The sequence below is a fragment of the Dermacentor albipictus genome, unplaced genomic scaffold, assembly GCF_038994185.2.
Source record: "Dermacentor albipictus isolate Rhodes 1998 colony unplaced genomic scaffold, USDA_Dalb.pri_finalv2 scaffold_12, whole genome shotgun sequence".
Lineage (NCBI taxonomy): Eukaryota > Metazoa > Arthropoda > Arachnida > Ixodida > Ixodidae > Dermacentor > Dermacentor albipictus.
In genome coordinates this window covers 14191919-14211268 of record NW_027225566.1, presented here as the reverse complement: position 1 = coordinate 14211268, position 19350 = coordinate 14191919, and the positions used below count along the sequence as shown (strand labels likewise).

At 46.7% G+C, this 19350-nt stretch overlaps 1 protein-coding gene across 1 annotated transcript in view; it reads right to left on the bottom strand.

The window, feature by feature from the left end:
- The window catches only part of LOC139051477 (uncharacterized), a 33864-nt gene extending 14790 nt beyond the window's left edge, over positions 1–19074 (bottom strand). Inside the window, exons 1-5 of the mRNA XM_070528451.1 lie at positions 19049–19074; positions 14866–14966; positions 13857–13919; positions 13711–13785; positions 4556–4609 (exon numbers count right to left, since the gene is read on the bottom strand). Of these exons, the coding sequence (XP_070384552.1) occupies positions 4556–4609; positions 13711–13785; positions 13857–13919; positions 14866–14943 (270 nt within the window). The 5' untranslated portion in view covers positions 14944–14966; positions 19049–19074. The remainder of the gene's footprint in view (positions 1–4555; positions 4610–13710; positions 13786–13856; positions 13920–14865; positions 14967–19048) is intronic.
- Positions 19075–19350: the final 276 nt, after the last annotated feature.

Below are 19350 nucleotides of genomic sequence, written 5' to 3'. Positions count from 1 at the left end.
GATTGGCTAAGGCCGCTCGTCTCGTCCTCACTCCTACAGCTGCATCCCATCAGCAGCGGTCGAAATGGACAGTCCACTAGGTGGACTCTTCAAGAATACTCCCCTGGTGGCGAAAAAAGGGAACTGAACGAAATGTCCCTAATTCCTAGGTATGCAGAATGACGTGAGCCGACGCAAACACGTGAAGTTTGAGTGAGCACTCATGAAGTTTGAGCGAGTACTCATGAAAATTCAGTGAGTACTCATCTCAGAGTCACGTATGGCTCACCAGAGGCTTTAGACGATCGGCTCGACGAACCAGTGCGCACACTACGTAAGCATATCTTGCTTATAAAACATGTAAATTAAGGGATTTTACGTGCCAAAACAAAGATCTGATTGTGAGGCCCGCCATAGGGGAGGGACTCCACAAATTTGGACCACCTGGGGTTCTCTAACGTGCAACTAAATCTACGCACACGGGTGCTTTCGCATTTAGGCTGCACGGAAATGCGGACGCCGCGACCGGGATGTGATCCCATGACCTTGTGCTTAGCAGTCGAGCAACTTGCTTGCGAAACTAAAATGGGAGTGATGCCTTGTTCGTAATACTATTATCTTAAGATGTTTTCCATGTAGTCTAGGTTGCCGTTCGAAACTGCGCTCTTATCCAACTGTTCTTTCTTAAGAGGAAGCTTCAGCTCGGGCCCAACTGCGATGCGGCCTACTCAAATACATGTAAAACGCAGAAGAACTTTTCTGAGATAACCCCTGGACCAATTAGAATGAAATTTGCTGCATCTGGGGAGAGAGGAAGTTAAATTCTAGTGACTCCTGGAAGCGGAATTTCGATTGAGGCCGTGAATTTTGTTGAAGAAATTTTCAAAAATCGGAAAGTTAGAAAAAATAAAAGCACGAAGTTTAGAAAGTAATAGCTCGGCATCAAGAGAAGGTATCGCGGTTCTGCAAATGGCATCCATGACATAATTCAAAGCGCACCTATTTTTCTTGTGGATTTATATTTTACGCGAGTTCATTACATAGGGTACAAGGGTTCTGAAAAAGTTGTACTTACATTTTACAATATTTTTTTTTCAAATTCTTGCGTAACATACCGATTTTGTGCACTTTAGGTGTACTATCAGGTGTAATTCACAAAATTGTGATGTCATTCTTCATTGGTCAGTTACAGTCTTAAACTTGATAGTTTTCTTGTTTTGTGGAAATTTGCGATTTTTCCCAATTTCTAATAAAAAATTCACAACATAAATCATAAATTCAAGGTAAACAGTCACTAGATTTTAAGTTTTTCTTTCAAATGCAACAAACCTCGTGAAATTTGATGCATCAGTTTCCGAGAAAAACGAATTGTCCTTTTACATGTATTTAGAAAGGAGCCCCCGAGGTAAAGCTTTCTTTTAAAGGGCCCCTCACCAAGCTGCTTAGCAAATTTCGGTTATACGATGGAAGTTGTTTTATGTGCTCTTGGTAGCGTTCTGCGTCAAGGTTTTTTTTTTTTTCAAATCGGCCCAGCAATAGCCGAGGAGGAGGAGGAATAAACTTGGTTTGTGCACAGTGGATTTTAGACCTAGGCCTCTCTACTTAGATGACGGCCTCGAACCCTTGAGCCCTAGCAGCATCTTCGGCCTGCTGGATTGCCTTGAGTTGGTCTTCCGGTGCACAGCTGAGCAACGCGGTCTCCCACTGCTCTCTGGTCTTGTTTATTTTATTCTGTGTGGGTGTCCGAGGGCAAGCCCAAATCATATCTTGGAGGTCCACCCTTTCTTGACAGAATCTACATCTGTCCGTGTAAAGGTCCGGGTAGCAGCCGTGGTAGGCCACCGGGTTCGGATATGTATCTGTCTGTAAGAGGCGCCAAGCCGTCGCTTTCCGTCCGCTCAGCGAGGAGTGTGCCGGGGGGAAATGGGCCCTTCCCAATTTGTAGTGTTTGGTGATCTCGTTAAAGCTGGTCGTCTGGTCTCTCTCCATTCCCAGTATTTGTTGCGTGTCACCTGCTCGGCCAGTCAGTTCTCGAGTCAGGTTGCGCGCTATGTCGTTCCTGAGAAGGGAGGGAGTGTGCGGGTGCACATATAATGTGAATGTCGCGATCCTCACGAAAGTTGTTTAAAATTCTCAGCGCTTCCGGCGAGATTCTTCCTTTTGCATAGTTCTTGACGGCTGCCTTGGAGTCGCTTACTACGATGTTAGCTTCCGTGGAGGCTATCGCCAGTGCTAAGCCAGCCTCCTCCGCCACCTCCACTGTCCCTGTTTTTACCGTGCGACTAAATCTGCGGTCACCCTCCAGACTCGTGCCAACTATCGACATACTCTGTCTGTTTGCGTACTCCACCGCGTCTACATAGACCACGTCCCTGGCACTACGGAATCTTTTGCGGAGAGCTCTCGCTATTGCGTTTCTTCAATCTTGGTGAAACGCAGGGTGCATGTTTCTCGGGATTAGGGGCATTGATAGATGTTCCCTTATTTTCAATGGTATGTCTCTCCGCACTCGGTGCTGTGGTTCGTGCGTTACTCCGCTGTCATCTAAGATGTGCCTCCCCGTTAAACTCTGTGTACGCCTTTCATACTGCGCTGCTCTCTGGGCCTCAATAAGGTCGTCTAGTGTGTTGTGCACGCTGAGCGCCAAGAATTTCTCGTTTGAGGTATTTGGCGGAAGTACCAAGGCTTGCTTATACGCCCTTCTAATTATGCGTGCTCTGTTTCAAGTCCGCGAACCCATGGTTTCAGGAGGCGAGCTCCATCGCCAAGCGAGACACTATCTCCACTCCGCCCTTCCAGCCTCCGCAAGCGAAATTACTTCCCTGCGTTCTCTCATAACGGACCTTGAGGATCGCGTGACCCGTACGTCAAGGGCCCCGCCTTCATTTTTTTTTCCTCCTCGCATTTTTTCCTTTCTTTCTTTCTTCTTTCTTTTTTTTTGCGGCACGGCGCTTTTTTCTTGACGGCGTCGCGCGCGAGCTGTTGTGATTGTCTCGTTCGCACAGCGCACGATTTTGCGTGTGGTGCACGAGAACAGCTGACGAGCGGTATAAGTCAGTGCTACACGAATACTAAGCCAGACACAAAGGGATCTGAGAGGGTTATCTCGCGCTGGAACGCGGTAGAAAATGAAATAGTTTTGGTATGTGCACGCAAGACTGTAAGACCTGGGAACAAGCAGACGAAACAGAAGTACATCCTTGTTTCTGCGCTGCGATGTAAAACAAAAACATGCAAAGGTTCGGTTTGTGTGTTTTATTATTTATCTAAGCTTTAATTAGTCTACCGAAGCAAAATATTACCCAAATAGTAGATTTCTTGACTATTTCTTGAAGTCACGTGTCACCACGAGTGACGTCACAGTGCAAACAAGTGTACCTAGGCGCACTAGCACGTGTACGTCATCCTCCGCGTGGAGCGCGGCGGCCGCGAGGAGAAGGGAAAACAGCATTCGGTTTGAAATTTCTGGCATTTCCGCGACGCATAGCGATGTAATACTTTACAGACACCATCGTTATCGCGCAATTTATGCTTTGCGCTTGTCAGCTCAAAATGGCCGGACCTCGTGAGGGGCCCCTTAAGTCTCGCACCTTCGCGCCGCTATTCACGTTAATCTTGTCTCTGTCTCCTCCTAAATCTCCGCGTCGTAGGTCTGTGATCGAACCCTGCACAACAGTGCGCTATCTTCGCTTCATCATGGAGATTAGAGAAATCACCCAGTTCCACGTTCCTCGGCCTGCACTGCCCTGCCTCCCGTACGGTATTAAAGGCGGAAGCAAGCCTGTGCCATCATTCTAAAGCGAGGCAGATAAGAGCAATAGAACCTGGCGAGTTAAACGTACCAAAGTGAGAGAAAAAAGAAGTGCGAAACAAGACACGCTGCATTCATGTGGCACTGTTTGAAAAAGACAGCTGATGCCCGAGTAAAGTCAGATGATGAAAGTCGGTGCTGTGTGTCACGTTTTCCTTATTTCGTTCTGTTGTTTTAACCCGCCATTCATAAAGAGACACCCATTAGCACCCTAGCAAGTTTTGTTTAAGCTCTGATAGATGTTAGTTCATCAGCGCTGGGGTGCTGGAGACAAAGATGCGGGAAGTGAGGGCAGGCTCAGTAAGCGCCTAACATATATTCACGTACTCGTGAACGACCTAATATATGCACAGAGTTCTCTGAGCAGCGGTCATGAACACGCGAGTTCTGCAGCGCTTTATTGAGAGGGCAGCTTTTTTACCTACGTTGAAAGTAAGCAATGTTGATTTCGTTCAGTAGCAAATGGATAATAATTATCGAAGTCACGTGAACAGAAAGTTCAAAACGTCACATGTTGAACTCTTTATCTCTGCTAATACTGTTTTTCCTGATGACAATGCTGATATGATTTCCTCCGTGTCAAACACACAAGCCATGAAACTGATGAAGCAAAAAAAATTAAGCTATACATTATGGCCTACTTAGTTCAAAATGATTACCATAGGTATATTCGAATCTTCTTTTCCTCTCCTTTTCTTTCACATCATTCGAAGCCTTTGTTCAAGCTTCGTATTGTTGTGCAGTTAAAGAAAAAAGTAAACATACCGAAGCGCCCTCTGCAAGCACGGTGACGTTGATGCGGTATTGCGCGAGGAGATCCTGCAAGGAAAAATTATCAGGTAAGGAAGACTTGCTTTTCAAATTCAATAAGACTCACGTAAAACTAGTTCTCCATGAAAAGGAAAGGAAATTTAGTTGGGTATCTTTTTAGGCGCCACGAGAAAGTTGTAGGCTGTGACAGTATTCTGGGAATATTTAAACAATTTTTGTGTGATCTTTTTTTTCGGAGAACTACAAGAACTTCCAAATTTTTCTTACAGCTGATTCTTAGGGATGAGTTTCATTATTGCAAATGCATAGCCAGTCGTTGTGTTGTAGTCTGTTGTCTATTACTGTCATTATTTTCTTACGAGTGCGAATCAGAAAGTCTTTGCCCCTAATTTGTATTAGCCCAAATAAAGTACGCACAGGTAACTGTAAATATGCGTACTATTCCACGTATCTTACACCATATTTCAACATAGTTCCCACACCGATTTAGACATTTCTCCCATCGCAGCAATAAATCTGAGATGCCCCTGTCATCAGTCAGCGGCGCACGCGGCCTGCTCGAACGCTCATTGCCACGCAAGTCTTCCCGGCCTATTGCGAACTGACAACACCACCACCTCACACATCTCAAAGCAAAACACTATTTCGCTTACGTGGGCTGCATTTACCTGTGGAATTCGATGGGCATTCGTCCCCTGCTCAATAGAAAACGAACCAGACTTCGTTGCTCGTACGCCATGGACGTGTGAAGCACAACCGCCATCTTCAACAACTGAAAGCAGCGCCGTGCCGCAGAGCTATCGGCAGATAAGGCCGGGCCGGTCCAAGGAAGATCCACCGCCGAGAATGCATATTTTGACTACGAATTTACAGCCGCACTTTGGCTAAAAAATAGGGACATATACTTTCTGATTCGCCCTCGCAGTTCTTTAATTGCAGACAGGCAGTGCCACAAAAGGAGTCTATATTAACCTTGCTATTTCTTGGAACCAAAGATAAGCGTGCTATTTTTGTCCTCTATCAGTCACATTATTCCTTGTGCGGCGAGAAAAGGAAACTGCTAAGGCGCCGGTAGCAATGCACTTTCATCGAGGAACACCCACGCGAGAGAGGCCGACAAGTTTCTACATCTTCCTAACAATTGTCAACACTGACTTGAAGCTCCAAACATGACCCGGTAGAGTTTCTGAGGTCTGATTGCTTACTTTAGATGTGAAACATCCATACAGCACGGTTCAGACATTGAAAAAGGAGGTTGTTGTTGCTTAGCGCCCTCACTCCATGCCGCCATTTTTTTTTATTTCGAAAAGCCACATTTCCGCTACATTTCCGCCTACCATTACGCTAAAAAACGAGCTTCTTAGATGATCGTGCAATTTAATAGCACATCATTCATGCCAGGGGCCCTACAACGTAAAACTATTCCAATCTGTTTTTTTTATTCAAATCTCTGGATGTCAACTTTACGCAGCGACCTACGCAGGCATCAAACCGTAACCCGCAGCGTTGTCGGCAAAGCCCAATCAAGCGCTGTCGTCATTTATAGGAAGACACATTTTTTGCTTTGAAAGCGAAGAGCATTGCCTACATTGAGCAGCTTTTCTTATCTGATTGGCTGATACGAGGCGAGGGGCAAGCTCAAGTGGAGAGGGTTTCGATAGGGCCGACCAAGCACTATGAAATGAGCTAATCGCACGAGAAAGGTGGTGCTGGCGTCTGCAAACGGGCCTTTTTTCCTTAGCTCGCAGTGGCTGGCCGAAAATCGCGGCAGTGTACTAGGGAAGGTTAAAAATGCCGCTACAACGCATCCTTAGCAAAGAATACGTGGCACAGCAATACCGTTTATGGACCAAAATGGCTCGAAAACCTTATACTGCGAGAGGAAAATTTTTGTTATATGCAAATAAATCCGTGCTCCCCTGCCACTCCTACATGCTGCAGTGCCAGAATGATTCGCTAGCAGCCACCTTCTATTTATTTTGGAACGAGGCGTTGCCCGGCTATTCGAAAAAAAAAAAGAACAGTTTTGTTTGGCATATCAACGCACCTTTAAAGTGTACACGCCACTTTCTTCACTTCTTCAGTTCTCGCGATTTTATGACATCGCGTGACAGACAGGCGAAGTGAGCACAGCCCGAAAGTAAAACAATAAGAAAAAGAATAATAAAAAGAACCGCTAATGGGCGGGACCCCTAGTCCAGGGCTCCGCTTCCTCTTGCCATCGTCTCAGCTCTCTGTATCAGCTTGAGCTGGTCGTCGAGGACCGAGCTGGACAGAAGTGCCTGCCATTGCTTCCTCGCGGTGTTCGTGTGGGGGTGTTCTATGTTGTGTAGTGTGCACTCCCACGTAATGTGGTATAGGGTTGGTGTGGCCCCGCACCACGGGCATTCGTCCCTGTAGGCTGTGGGGTGTATGCGATGTAATATGTGTAGGTGCTTGTAAGTGCATGTCTGGAGCCTACCCCTATTGCAAAACCCAGTGCCACTGGGACCCAGTGTGCCGGATTATGGGCCCAGTGCCGCGTGCTGGATGCTGGGGCGCTGGGCAGGCGCGGCGTACTGGGAGGCGCTGGCTACTCGTGCGAAAAAACAGCTCTAGCGCATTAAATATGCGGTGCCTGGACACCGTATATATATATATATATATATATATATATATATATATATATATTGAATACAGAAAGCAACAAAGAGGGTTTTAGCGCAATAAAAAGAAGAAAAACCTAGAAATAAAACTGCTCAGCCCAGGATACGATCGTCCGACCTACTGAACGCAAGCCAGGCATTTCACCGCTACGCCACGCCAGCAGATGAACGTAAGCGGATAGTTGCCATTTAAAACTCGAGAAGCAGTTTTAGTTTCACAGAGCTGCGTCTCGCACAGACATGGTAGATGCGCTATCGCCCAGCAACTAAAACTCACGCCTGTAGTACAAAGGAAAATTTACTGTCCGTATTCAGTAGCATGCTCGGAAGTGCCACAACATCGATTTTTCCTTGCGACTGGTATTTTAGCTTCGATAAAAGTCCTAAATCTACCGCCGACCCGGGACGCTGTATGGGCTGTTACTGCCGATTTTAACAGCCGTTTCTTGCTCTTCACGCGATTGATATGCAACGTTTTCTTAGTTCAGTGATGCATTTCAGTCAACACGTCTGTCTTGTCATATATCTTTGTCAGATAAGCGTATAGGCAAGTGCTGGAAGCCTTCGGCGATAGCACATATACGTGTCTTTATACCGCGTCACATCGGCGGTCATCGCTTCTTGTGCTGGCACTGTAGACATGAAAAAATTGTTTATTTAAGAACACCGATGCGAAAGTTGAAAAATAGAGTGATTTTTCCTTGTTAGTCTTCTTGATTCCTGAGCCTAGACGGGCCGATAGCGTGAAGACGGACTCGGCGGATACGCTAGGCCTAAGCTTCGGGGGGGACCGATGTCGGTTCGGGTAGCTGGCGAAAGCTAAGATGTGTGTATTTGAGCCTCAGAACTTTTTATGTACAATAGGGGAAGTGGAAGCACACGAATCACCTCAGCTTTGTTATCGGTGTGATAATATCAGTCAGCGATAGGCTTCTAACTCGGGGTTCATTCGCGCGCGTCTGAACGACTTCTGCATTTCATGTCCACTCCACAACACTGCGACAACCGCGACAACTCCCTGTCATATGCTATGTGCGAACTACTAAAAAACGCGGCGTCCTCTGCTGTCGCGTTGTTTCGTTCAAGAATTTAGCTATCCATCCAGTCAAAAGGGAAAATGAAAAAAAAAAAACGAAAGTGATCTTCAGTGTCAAACATCCATAAATAAACAGGGCAGCTCACGCACCTTTATTCCAAGCTGCGACACGAAACAGGGTTTTATGACCCCAAGATATAGCGTTATTTACGACAAGAAACTAGTATCAATTGATGAAATTGTTTAAAGCATTTCATATTCAGCAGCGCTCGTTCCTTGGTACTGGAACCAGTGCGGTACGAACACAACCAGCGCAGTTTCCAGCGCGAACCAGCGAATTAACTGCAGCGAGAACCAGTGCCTGTACAGCACAAATCAGTGCGCCCCAGCGTCATGGTAGTGGAACCAGCGTCTTTTCCAGTGTGACCCAGCTCTTATCCAGTGTTCTCACTGGTGTCCCAGTGAGTCCCAGTGAGCGCCATCGTACCCAGTGTGATCCAGTGTCAAAAAACACGCTGGTTTCACACTGGAAGACGCTGGTTTTTGCAGCAGGGACGCCAGGCAGCGGTATCTTCTGTCTTTAGACTTTGATGGGGTGGTGGATATCGCAAGCAACTCCCTCTGGTAGTTCACGATGGCTGAATACTCGAGATCGACAGGGTCCGGGTGTTCTGCAGACGGCGGGATGAGTGCTCGGTTATGTACGAATCCTCGAGCTACTCTGTCGACCTGTAGGTTGCCTGTGATGCCAGTGTGGCCCGGTATCCTCATGATGGTGTGGGAGGTGAAGTCCTCAGGGTCCTCCTTGAGTATTTGGGCTAGGACTTATGCAGCAGGTCTTTCAATTCTCCCTGTAGGAAGTTGCAGCAGGTCTGACGAAAATCTGTGAGGATCATCAGTGGTTTGTTTGCGTGTTGGCCTTCGCGGATGGCTAACGCGATCGCCAGCTCTTCGGCTTCCGTAATAGCTCAGGGGCCGGTCGATGCAGTGGAGGTAACGTAGCCTCGGTGGTCGCATACCACTGCCACTGCGCCCATGTTGCTAGTACCATACATGGCGGCGTCCGTAAAACGGGCCGGGGAATTGAACCTGAATGCTTTCTCCATGTACTGGGCCCCTGCTCTCCTCCTGCTTGAGTGTAGGTTAGGGTGCATGCTGCGTGGTATCGGGACAAAGTGATACCTGTCCTGGACGTGACGATGTATCGAGCAGGTTTCTTCGGTTCGTGTTGTTATAGTTGGGACCCCAAGGTTTGTAGGCCCTGCGGCCCGTGCGAGTCTGCGCAAGTCTGTTGTTGCGACAGGTAAAGGGCTTCTGTCAGTTGGCTGAGGGTATCGTGCAACCCTAGCGCCAGTAATTTTTCATTCGTTGACCGATAGAAAACACCGGTAGGCTGATCTCCGCGGCAGTGCTGGGCAGAGCGACGGCTCATGCCCCATTTAGGAAGAGGCTATCAACAGTGTCTCGTCAATGGCTCCTACCCCCGTACGCAAGGCAAGAGGGGTTTGCGTTTGAGTTTCCGCATAAGAAAATTGTTTTTTCTCGGATATTAAATATCTATTGTCCTTTACTCAAATTGCAATCTGACGCTGTATGTAGGTTGCATGTAAGTCGCACTTTACGAATTTTCTGACGCATTTTATTTACAGAAATTCAGTTAGTTCAGCAACGGCTCTGTGCCAGGTGGAGGGCCTGCGCTGTTTTAGTTCGGCATAATCTTTTCTGACGGACAACGCCACCGACACCGACACCGGATATTCGTCGACACGGGGACCGATAGAAAAGAATCGTAGCCTGATCACGGCAGCAATGCTGGGCAGAGCAATGGCTCATACCCTCTTAAGGCAGAGGCTACAAACAGTGACTCGTCAATGGCTCATACCCCCGTACGCTAAGAAAAAGCGGTTTGCGGTTGAGGTTTCGCGTAATGGATGGAAACAACTTTATTCTGAATCCGGCAAATTTGACGACTCGGGCTCAGGTCTCCCATGAGGGGACTTCAAGGCCTTGCCTCGTCGCCGCCTCTCGGGCTTGTTGGACAGCCCACTCTTGTGTCTTGAGGTTGGAGCTGCGCAGAGCGGCGGCCCACTTCGACGCAAGAGCCTCCGGAGCTACTGCCATTTTAGCTGATGTAACCCGACACTCCCACAACATGTGTGACAGCGTCAGTCTAGTTTCCTGACATAATTTGCAAAGAGCAGTCGGGTATTGCGCGGGGAAAATGTGCTGCAATCGCACCGGACTGGGGAATGTTTGTGTTTGCAATTGTCGCCAGATGACTGCCTGGCGACGTTTCAGCATGGGGTGAGGTGGGGGCAGCAACCACCTGCCTAGCTGGTAGTGCTTGGTGATGTCATTGTACCTGACCAGGCGTTCTCGCGTGTTTTGAGCCAGCAGTTCCGAACTCGAAGAGGCGGTCTGGGATTCTGCACAGCGGGTATCAGTTCTCGCGCAGAGCGGTGTGCTACCTCGTTCAAGTTAATGAGGCCCTCATCGGTGGGGATGGTGACGTGCGCTGGAAACCATATGATGGCGGTGTTATCGAAGTGCTGTCGACCAGCTTTCCTTAGAATCTGGAGAGCTTCGGAGGAAATGCGCCCCCGCGTGTAGTTGCGAACTGCGGATTGTGAGTCGCTAAAAATTACCTCGCAGAGGGGGTCGGTAAGCGCAAGCGCAAGCGCTACCTCTTCTGCTGTTTCGAGGTATTCCGTTGCGACACTACACGCGCGCGTAAGCCGGGAGCTAGCGTCTACGACTACCGTCGTGAACCGGTTTTCTCGTGTGTATTCTGCGGTATCTACGAAGCGCGTAGTCCTTTTTCCACCCAAGGAGCGCAGCAGTGCCTTGGCACGGGCCTGGCATCGGCCCTGATTAAATTCGGGGTGAATGTTTCGAGGTATATAGGGGTGACAATCAGCGTGCCGCTGAGGTCAGGTGGAATGACCTGTTTCATACCGTGTTGGACGTGGTAGTTGTAGCCGAGTTTCTGCAGGATGCACCGGCCCGTGGCTGTCAGAGACATGCGTTCGTGTTGAGAGGTTCTTTGCGAAGCCACGATTTCATCAAGCGTGTTGTAAACCCCCAGCTATAGCAGACGAGCAGTGCTTGTGGACTCCGGTAGGCCAAGGGCGATCTTGTAAGTCTTGCGTATAAGGGTGTTGATTTTCTCCCTTTCAGTGACATTGCAGTTGTGGAAGGCAGCCACATAAGTGATGTGACTGATTGCGACAGAGTGTATGAGGCGCATGACACTGTCCTCCTTCATGCCCGTGTGCTTGTTTGTAATGCGTTTGATCAGGCGGGTAGCCGCTGTAACCTTGCCTTCGATTTTGCGAATAGCTTCTACGTTTCACCCGTTGGCTGTTATATGCATGCCCAGGATGCGTATCTTCGGGACTCGGGGAATGCAGGGGCCGTCTTGCGTATAGACGATTATGTCGTAACATTGGCGCGATTCGGCTGTAGGCTTGGGCCGGCGGCACGAGCGGTAGACGAGCAGCTCCGATTTCAGTGGAGATAGTCGGAGGCCTGTGTCTTGGAGGTAGGTTTCGACTGCAGAGACCGCTGCTTGTAAGGTGCATTCTATCTGACCATCACTGCCCTTGTTGACCCACAGGGTGATGTCATCTGCGTACAAGGCGTGATGGAGGCCATCGATCTCGTCGAGGTAGGCCGGGAGACCCAGCATCATGAGGTTGAAAAGGAGCGGGGATATGACCGATCCTTGAGGAGTGCCGGTGCTTCCTAGTGTATGTTCGTCGGATGTCATGCTGCCGACCGCGAGGGTGACTGTGCGGCACGACAGGTTTCACGTAAGAAAACTGTGTTGTCTCGGATATGAAATTTATATTCTTCTTTACTCAAATTGCAATCCGACGCTATCATATCTGTTGGTTCTATGTATGTCGCACTTTAGGAATTTTCTGACTCATTGTAGTTCGACAAGTTCAGTTACTTCATCAACGGCTCTGTGCCACGTGGGGGGCCTGCGTTTTTTTTTTTTTGGTTCGAGATTATATTTTCTGACGGACAATGCCGCCGACGCCGACACCAGATTTTCTGCGACATGGGTCCCTTAACGCTATCGCGTTAAGTAGGTGTTGAAATTCCGCTAAAGTGGGTCCCCCGCGAAGTTGAATGGGGAAAGCGATGCCGTGTAGCTGCCGAAAGAGCTCCACAACGTTATACTGCCACGCAAAAATGTTTGTTGGACGCAGGGCAATGCATTCTCCCCGGCAGCTCTGAGTAGCCAGTGACATAGTATCCGATGTGTGCGGTGTCACAAAGACGAACGCGATGAATGACGCTTCTCGAGAGAAGACAGGTTATGGCAGGTGTATGGTACAGAAAAGCACGACACGTGTCGAGCAACGCTTAGGGATTCTATGCCCCTTGTGCCCCCGTGGGACACATGCCCATTCAGAAGGAATAGCTACGAACGGTCACCCCACCAGTGGCACATAGCGAATGGCTCAGTCAAAGAAAGTAAACACGCAAATCAATGAACTTTTGAAATATAAACTCATCAGTCCATTAGCAGATTGGTCTGCTTTAGAGATGCCTGTGAGGAGTCATTACACTTCGCTCAGGTTTCCTACAGGAAGCCATTTTTTGTTCCACATAACAGAGCTGCACACACTTGGTATATATATATATATATATATATATATATATATATATATATATATATTTATATGAAGGAGAACAACGAACGCACGCGCTGAGTCAGCAGCATCGGCAGCATCCTAGAACCGGCTGTCGTTGCGAACCTCAATAAATATCCTTTATAGGTGGTGGAGCCGTGGTAGGTAACGACCCACTCCACCATCCTGGAAATCCGTTCTCGGACGCTACCCTCTGCCATGCCGGACGCCGACCAGCGGACTCTTTCATCGCCACCTGTCCCTTGCGCTGGCACCGTTCGCCAGCGGGAGCCTCCCATCTTCAGCAGAACTGATGACAACGACGTTGGAGAGAGGCTGTCATCCTACTAAGGGGTGAGCGTTCAGAACAAGTGGAGCGACTCGGACAAGCCGGCTTACGTATCATTCTACCCCGCGGGCGTGGCCAGTCTCTGGTTCAGAAATCATGAGAGGGATATCCGAACGTGCGGCACCTGTGTTTATCATTGGGTTATTCCCGAGTGTTCATTAAAGTATTTTTCAATTATGAGGTTACACACACAATCGGCTGCGACGGAGAGAACGACGTTACTGAGGGTATGCCCACAGTCCGCCGTTGGCCCTCGGCGGACTTGTGTAAGATACTGCGAATAAGGAAGTGTTTCCTCCCCTTGTGTGATAAATACGTAAACTTTCTGTCTGATGCGCGAAACGAATGTGGCGGCTTCAAACCAAAAACTGCGACAAACGTGGCTCAGCAATATGGTAGTGTTCTTTAGTACTTTCACGACAAGTGACGACTACTTTATTTAAATATCCGTTAAGCTAATCCGTTAAGGTCCTCACCGGAGCTGCGGCATCAATCATTTCAAACACCGTCCTCATGCAAAACGCAAATGCCTTGCGCATCTCGCGGATTGTCTGAAAACATAAAAAGAACACAGAATCAGCCCAATTCTTTAAGGCATGCATTGTTCTAAATATGGACACACCTTGTTGCTGTAGCTGGAGTAAGCGTAGCAAATCCTAAGAGCAACACACAGTCTGCGGTGTTCCTGCAATTGAAGATTTGTAGTTTGTGGGTTACAATGGGGCTATTATGATTTTTGTCTTGTTAAAAAATTGGTCTCCATACATGTCTGGACCCTAATACTGCCGTATTGGATGCGTGGACTCAGAAGAAAAAAAAATACCTGTCAGTCAAAGTCGATGTGAAAGCAGACAAGGTCGATGTAAAGGTAGCTGTATTTATATGCATTCACATGTACTGAATTTGGGGCTTTAAAGGTGAGGCAATTTATTATTCTTGCTTTATTTGCAATAATTTTGTCGTTCCATTGTTAGTCCTTATATTTTTTATGGACCTTCTATTTAGTTTATTACTGTCTAGCGGTTTGATTTGATTGTTCTATTTTTATGCACATATATGTCGACATTGTCTTCTTTCAGGTGAATTTGTGTTGATGCGCCTTTCAATATTATCCAAGAGGCTAGGTGGGGTGATCGCGGTGATTGTGAAAATATGTTGGAATGCGGTTAGTTTTACTAGATTATCTCAAACCACGCCAGTCCCAAACTTTACCTACTCTGTGACTAATTATCGCTTCTTGTTTCGTTGAGGCCTACGTTTAATAGCTTTTGGAACAGGCTATACCCTCTGGAAGCGCGAAAAGGCCGCTTTTTGAGTGAAAAGCGTGGTGGATACCTTGATCCCACGTACGCTCAACCAGTGTGAAATCGCTAAAGAAGACATTCTCTTCAGAAATCAGACAGCTGATGGCGTGTGGCGCACTGGTAGCTCGCGTAGCAGAGCGAATATTCAGAAGTGAGTACTGATACGGTGCGCAACGCTGTGAGTTTTGTAGGGGACAATGTGGTGCCCATACATAGATCCGTCAGTTAATGATTTCCATAGAACTATGTTTAGAGCATATGTAAACAGCTATTGTGTTGTTACAGTTGTGACCAAAGCAAACCGCAGGTATCCAGCTGAACAGGCACCTTTAATATCTGGGGACTGAGGTTCAGCTTCATGATGATGTCCTTGCAAGCAAACATTACTTCTGTTGCTTTCCGCATAGCCGTGGCGAATTCCCTGGGATCTGTAAAACATGTGCGCGGGCCATTGTTAGCCTTTACATAAAATGCAGCGCACGCCTCGATACGCTTGTTCAATCACTGTACCTTTTATGTGGATTTTGAAAACCTATGAAATATGTATGAATTAGGGGATTCTCTTTTATTTTAGAACAACGCTTTCTAAAGAGCAGCTCAGTAGAAACAAACTGAGCGTGTTTTTAGGTTACAGTAGGTTCTATTTATCCAATCGCAATCAAGTAGATGCAATCTACTCTGATATACTAAATATTTCGGCTAAGTTTGACACGAGATGCTACTGCCAAAACCTTATAGAACTACGGCTTATGTTCATCTTAATGCTGGTAGTTTTCTGGTTGCCTTAAAAACTTGGAACCAAGTCAGGCTCTTACGACGTCTCTGAGTCTTTTGTGTCATCTTCGTTGGTGCTTCGACGCTCAATACTTTGGCCATTGTTCTTTTTGGTATATGATAATAATTTACCATTGCAAATCCGCTATCCAGAAATATTGTTTACTCATGATTCAAAAGTGTATCGTAAAGTGGAAAGTATAAATGACCGTCATATCCTGCAGAATGGCATGCCGTCGGTTGTTTAACTGTGCTCAGTAAACAGGCTTCAAATTGAAGCAAAAATACTGTTGTGTCTTTTATAAGAACGCTAGAATATCGCCTAACTGGTCGAGCAATACAGAGGTTAAGTCACATGGGGGAACTTGGTCGCCAACATAACCGCAAATTTGATTTTGGAATGAATGCATCTCGCATCCTTAACTATGCACTGTGATCACTATAAATCCCAGTAGAAAAACACAACAGGAAATTTCAGCCTGTCGTACTTTGGGTTGTTCTGTTGTCTAACGTCCGTTGTCTGACTTCCTGTAGCCTGACGTTCTCTAGTTCTTTATCAATACTTAATTAAAATTGACAGCTCCCTCTTTAGAGCTGCGTTAATTTGTCAGTGGAAAAGAGTAAAAAGTGAAAATAGAAAAATTTCCTAGCCGCGGTTTATAATTTCCGACCAGACGATTTTGAGCCCAGTATCTTACCACTGCACCACGAAGAACGTGCTAGTGCTTTTACATCTTGGCTATGTCCACAGTAAGAATCTCTGCCTGTGATGATGTTTACACTGGTATTTGAGAGCCTTTTACTTCGCCACGTCAACTGGCGCTTCTCTAGAAGAGCAAAAGTGCTCTTACCATCGAAAAGTACTCCGTAAAGTGCTAGAGCATTGATTTTACTGATACGATAAATATAGAAATTAAGAAATTCCCATATAGACAACGGTCACCGGGGAAACTGTTAAGGTTGTTATTGTTAATTTCGACAGCTGTCTCTCGCTCTTGAGCGCACATATAATTCGTGTGTTCAGTGCAACATAGCTACCTAAACATTCATGAATAAATGCTCATTTAGACAGCGTACCGGTTTCTCACGGCTGCGCTTGCGCCAGAATACTGGCACCTGAACTAAGCACGTTTTCACGCAACTTTGTGGAACAACCCCAATCTTCTTTCCCGTTTTGCAAAAGTTTACGCAATATTTCTGTGAAATCAACTAATGTGTCAGCGTTACAGTACATGCAAGTCCACAAGCCTCTGTGTCGCATCTTACAAAAAATATAGATACGCAGCCGTCGCCACAGATGCGATGATTTCGATCAACGGCTGACTGCGAGGGAGCCAGTAGGCTGATTGCTGGTGCATCGACCTCACGGCAAAATTATGACAATTGGCCACCTCGACTTAATCACCGGTGTCCGTGCTATCATCTTGCCAGATTCAGAGAACACACCATTGAATACTGCGCAAAGTACAATGTACACCACCGATGTGAAAGTGACATACAATTTTAAAGCGTCATGATGGAAAGCGCTTCATGTGTGACGCCAGAACTTATGTCGTTGCGACAAAAGGTGGTGCATTGGTAACGCCACGACAGAAAGTGTCTTTCACCGCGACAGAGTTCTTGTGGTGACGTCAGAATCGCTTTCGCGATAGAAGCTTCTTGTGACTTCAGAACTCTTGCTGTCCCGACAGACCGTTTCTGTTGTGACTTCCTAACTGTGGTTCATCGCGACAGAATGTCGCTATCGTAACGTCAGAAATGTCGGTCGCAACTAGAGAAACATCAGGAACTTCTGCCATACGACAGAAGTTACTGCAGTCGCAACAAAAATTGCTCTACTTGCGACAGAAATTACTGCTGTCTTTTTAATCTGGGATGGTTCGTGGATTACCAAAAAGATTTCGCATAGTGGACTGCTTTTACAGCCTCTAGGCGTAATCATTCGGCCCCACCTTGTGTTCGCTTCCGTTGTGCGGGACTCTTTGTCTGTATACTATAGCACCCTAATGGGAAATGTAAAGCGGATACTTGTGCGCACAGTGTACAACAAACGCATAGCCTGATGTCGTTTTTATGTCCAAGAGATGTCCAAGAATTACTTTCCACCGCAATAGACAGTTAATGGATGTGATCACGCGTATGATGCGCGCGTTAAATACGGCAGTGTCGTGCTAATTGCCGTCCGGAACAATCTTCCAGGCTTCCAAAGCACATTTTACATGACGCCAATTGCTTTCTTGATATGTGTGGCACAGTACAATTCAGCCGTGTTCATCGGCGGCAACGGCTGCGTATCCATATTTTCTTGTAAGATGCGACACAGAGGCTGTCCACACGCCTTCTAACGCTAAGGCGCATGGACCTTGAGATTGTACCAGAGTCTGCATGGGTTGAAATTCCTGTTAAGAGCGGCAAGAACTTATTGCTCTGCGCAGCCTACTTCCCTCCTGACATGAGTAATGTGAGGTTTTCTTAGCATATTAATAACTTAGTTGAAGTTATTTATGCTGCAAAATATATTGTCCTGGTGGTTGGCGATTTAACTGTTCCGTCTATCCTTTGGGATTCTTCTCGCGCGAGATCCGTGCCTTCATCATCCCTTCGCTGTGATGGGCTGTTCTTTACCGAATTTCTTGGATTAACGCAATTTAAAACGCTTCCGAATTCCGCTGGGATTGTTTTTGATCTGATTCTCGCTAATGTCTGCGTCGTTGATTTTTCTGGTGCTGTTGAGCGGTTGTGGCTGTTGACCATTGGCATGTTCCGCTCGAATGTGTTGAGCAAGCCTGTTCGCTCATTTCTTTTTCCAAACGGCGACTATCTACGTCTTTACCACTACTGGAATGATGCCGATTGGTCTGAATTGTACTGTGCCACACATATCAAGAAAGCAATTGGCGTAATCTAAGATCTGCTTTGGAAGCCTTCATTCTCTGCAAAGGATCGCATACGGGCTTGTCATTGAAGCACCTTGTGGTTGTGCAGCACAGCTGGAAAATCTTTTTAAGGAGTGCATGGAAAGCCTATGGGCCTATGGTCACAGACTGTGGACCATGAGGAATTCGTGCAAGTATCATAGACACGTGGTTTATGAATATGGAGAAGCACATATGGAGTATTACAAGCATAACAGACACAGATGTATGGAGCCGTATGAACTGTTTAACACATCATTGCAGTATTCAAGCGACATGCGTGAGTGGCATAGAATGGTAATTTAACTTACCTTGCTGGTAAAAATGTCTGTACATGCAAAATGTTTTCGAAGTTGAATTGCAATGCACAATGACATACCCACAGTATCTATAAAGCTCGTTAGCGAAGTTGCAGAATTTGCAGAATTTTCTGAACTAAGTAAATTCTGAACCCTATTTACTTGCTGTTATATTTGATATTGCTGTTGTATTATATATTAAAATATATCTATAAGATCTGCCACAAAGAAAGTCTTAAACAATAAATGCAGAATTGCATTTTTTGTTCATTGCTAGCCGCCTCTTGTGCCCAATGTTGACAACAACGACATACTCCGGTTTGACTAGCTTTGCAAATGGGTATTACCATTATCTATGTACATAATACGCAAAATTACACTTGAAATGTCAGCTTAAAAAGCAAGCAGTTTCTGTGCCAATAGTGGTTCAGGGCTAGTTAATGCTTGGCATGTCGTAGCTCGTAATTCTCAAAAAGAGGATGAGAGGCCGGCCTCCACAAGGGACACCGGACCCAACATTACCCTGCACATAGTCAACATAGCCAAGGTGGACGTACTCCGTATCTTGTACCTGGCTTTCCAGAAGGATGCTGCCGGCCTCGCTGCTGTTAAAAAAGCTGCAAGTGACAGTTACCCAAGTCGCGCACATGGGGAGAAGAGCGACTAACAGAAAGCATTGCCTGAAGGAGCAGCGCATGATAACATTAACACAAGCCCTGAAAAATCAGAAGAGCCACTTACCGCACCGCGTATCTGGGTCTCAAGAATAGCGAGAGGGACCAACGGAACATTCTCTTACGAAAGATCCTGCGGGTTACACTTAC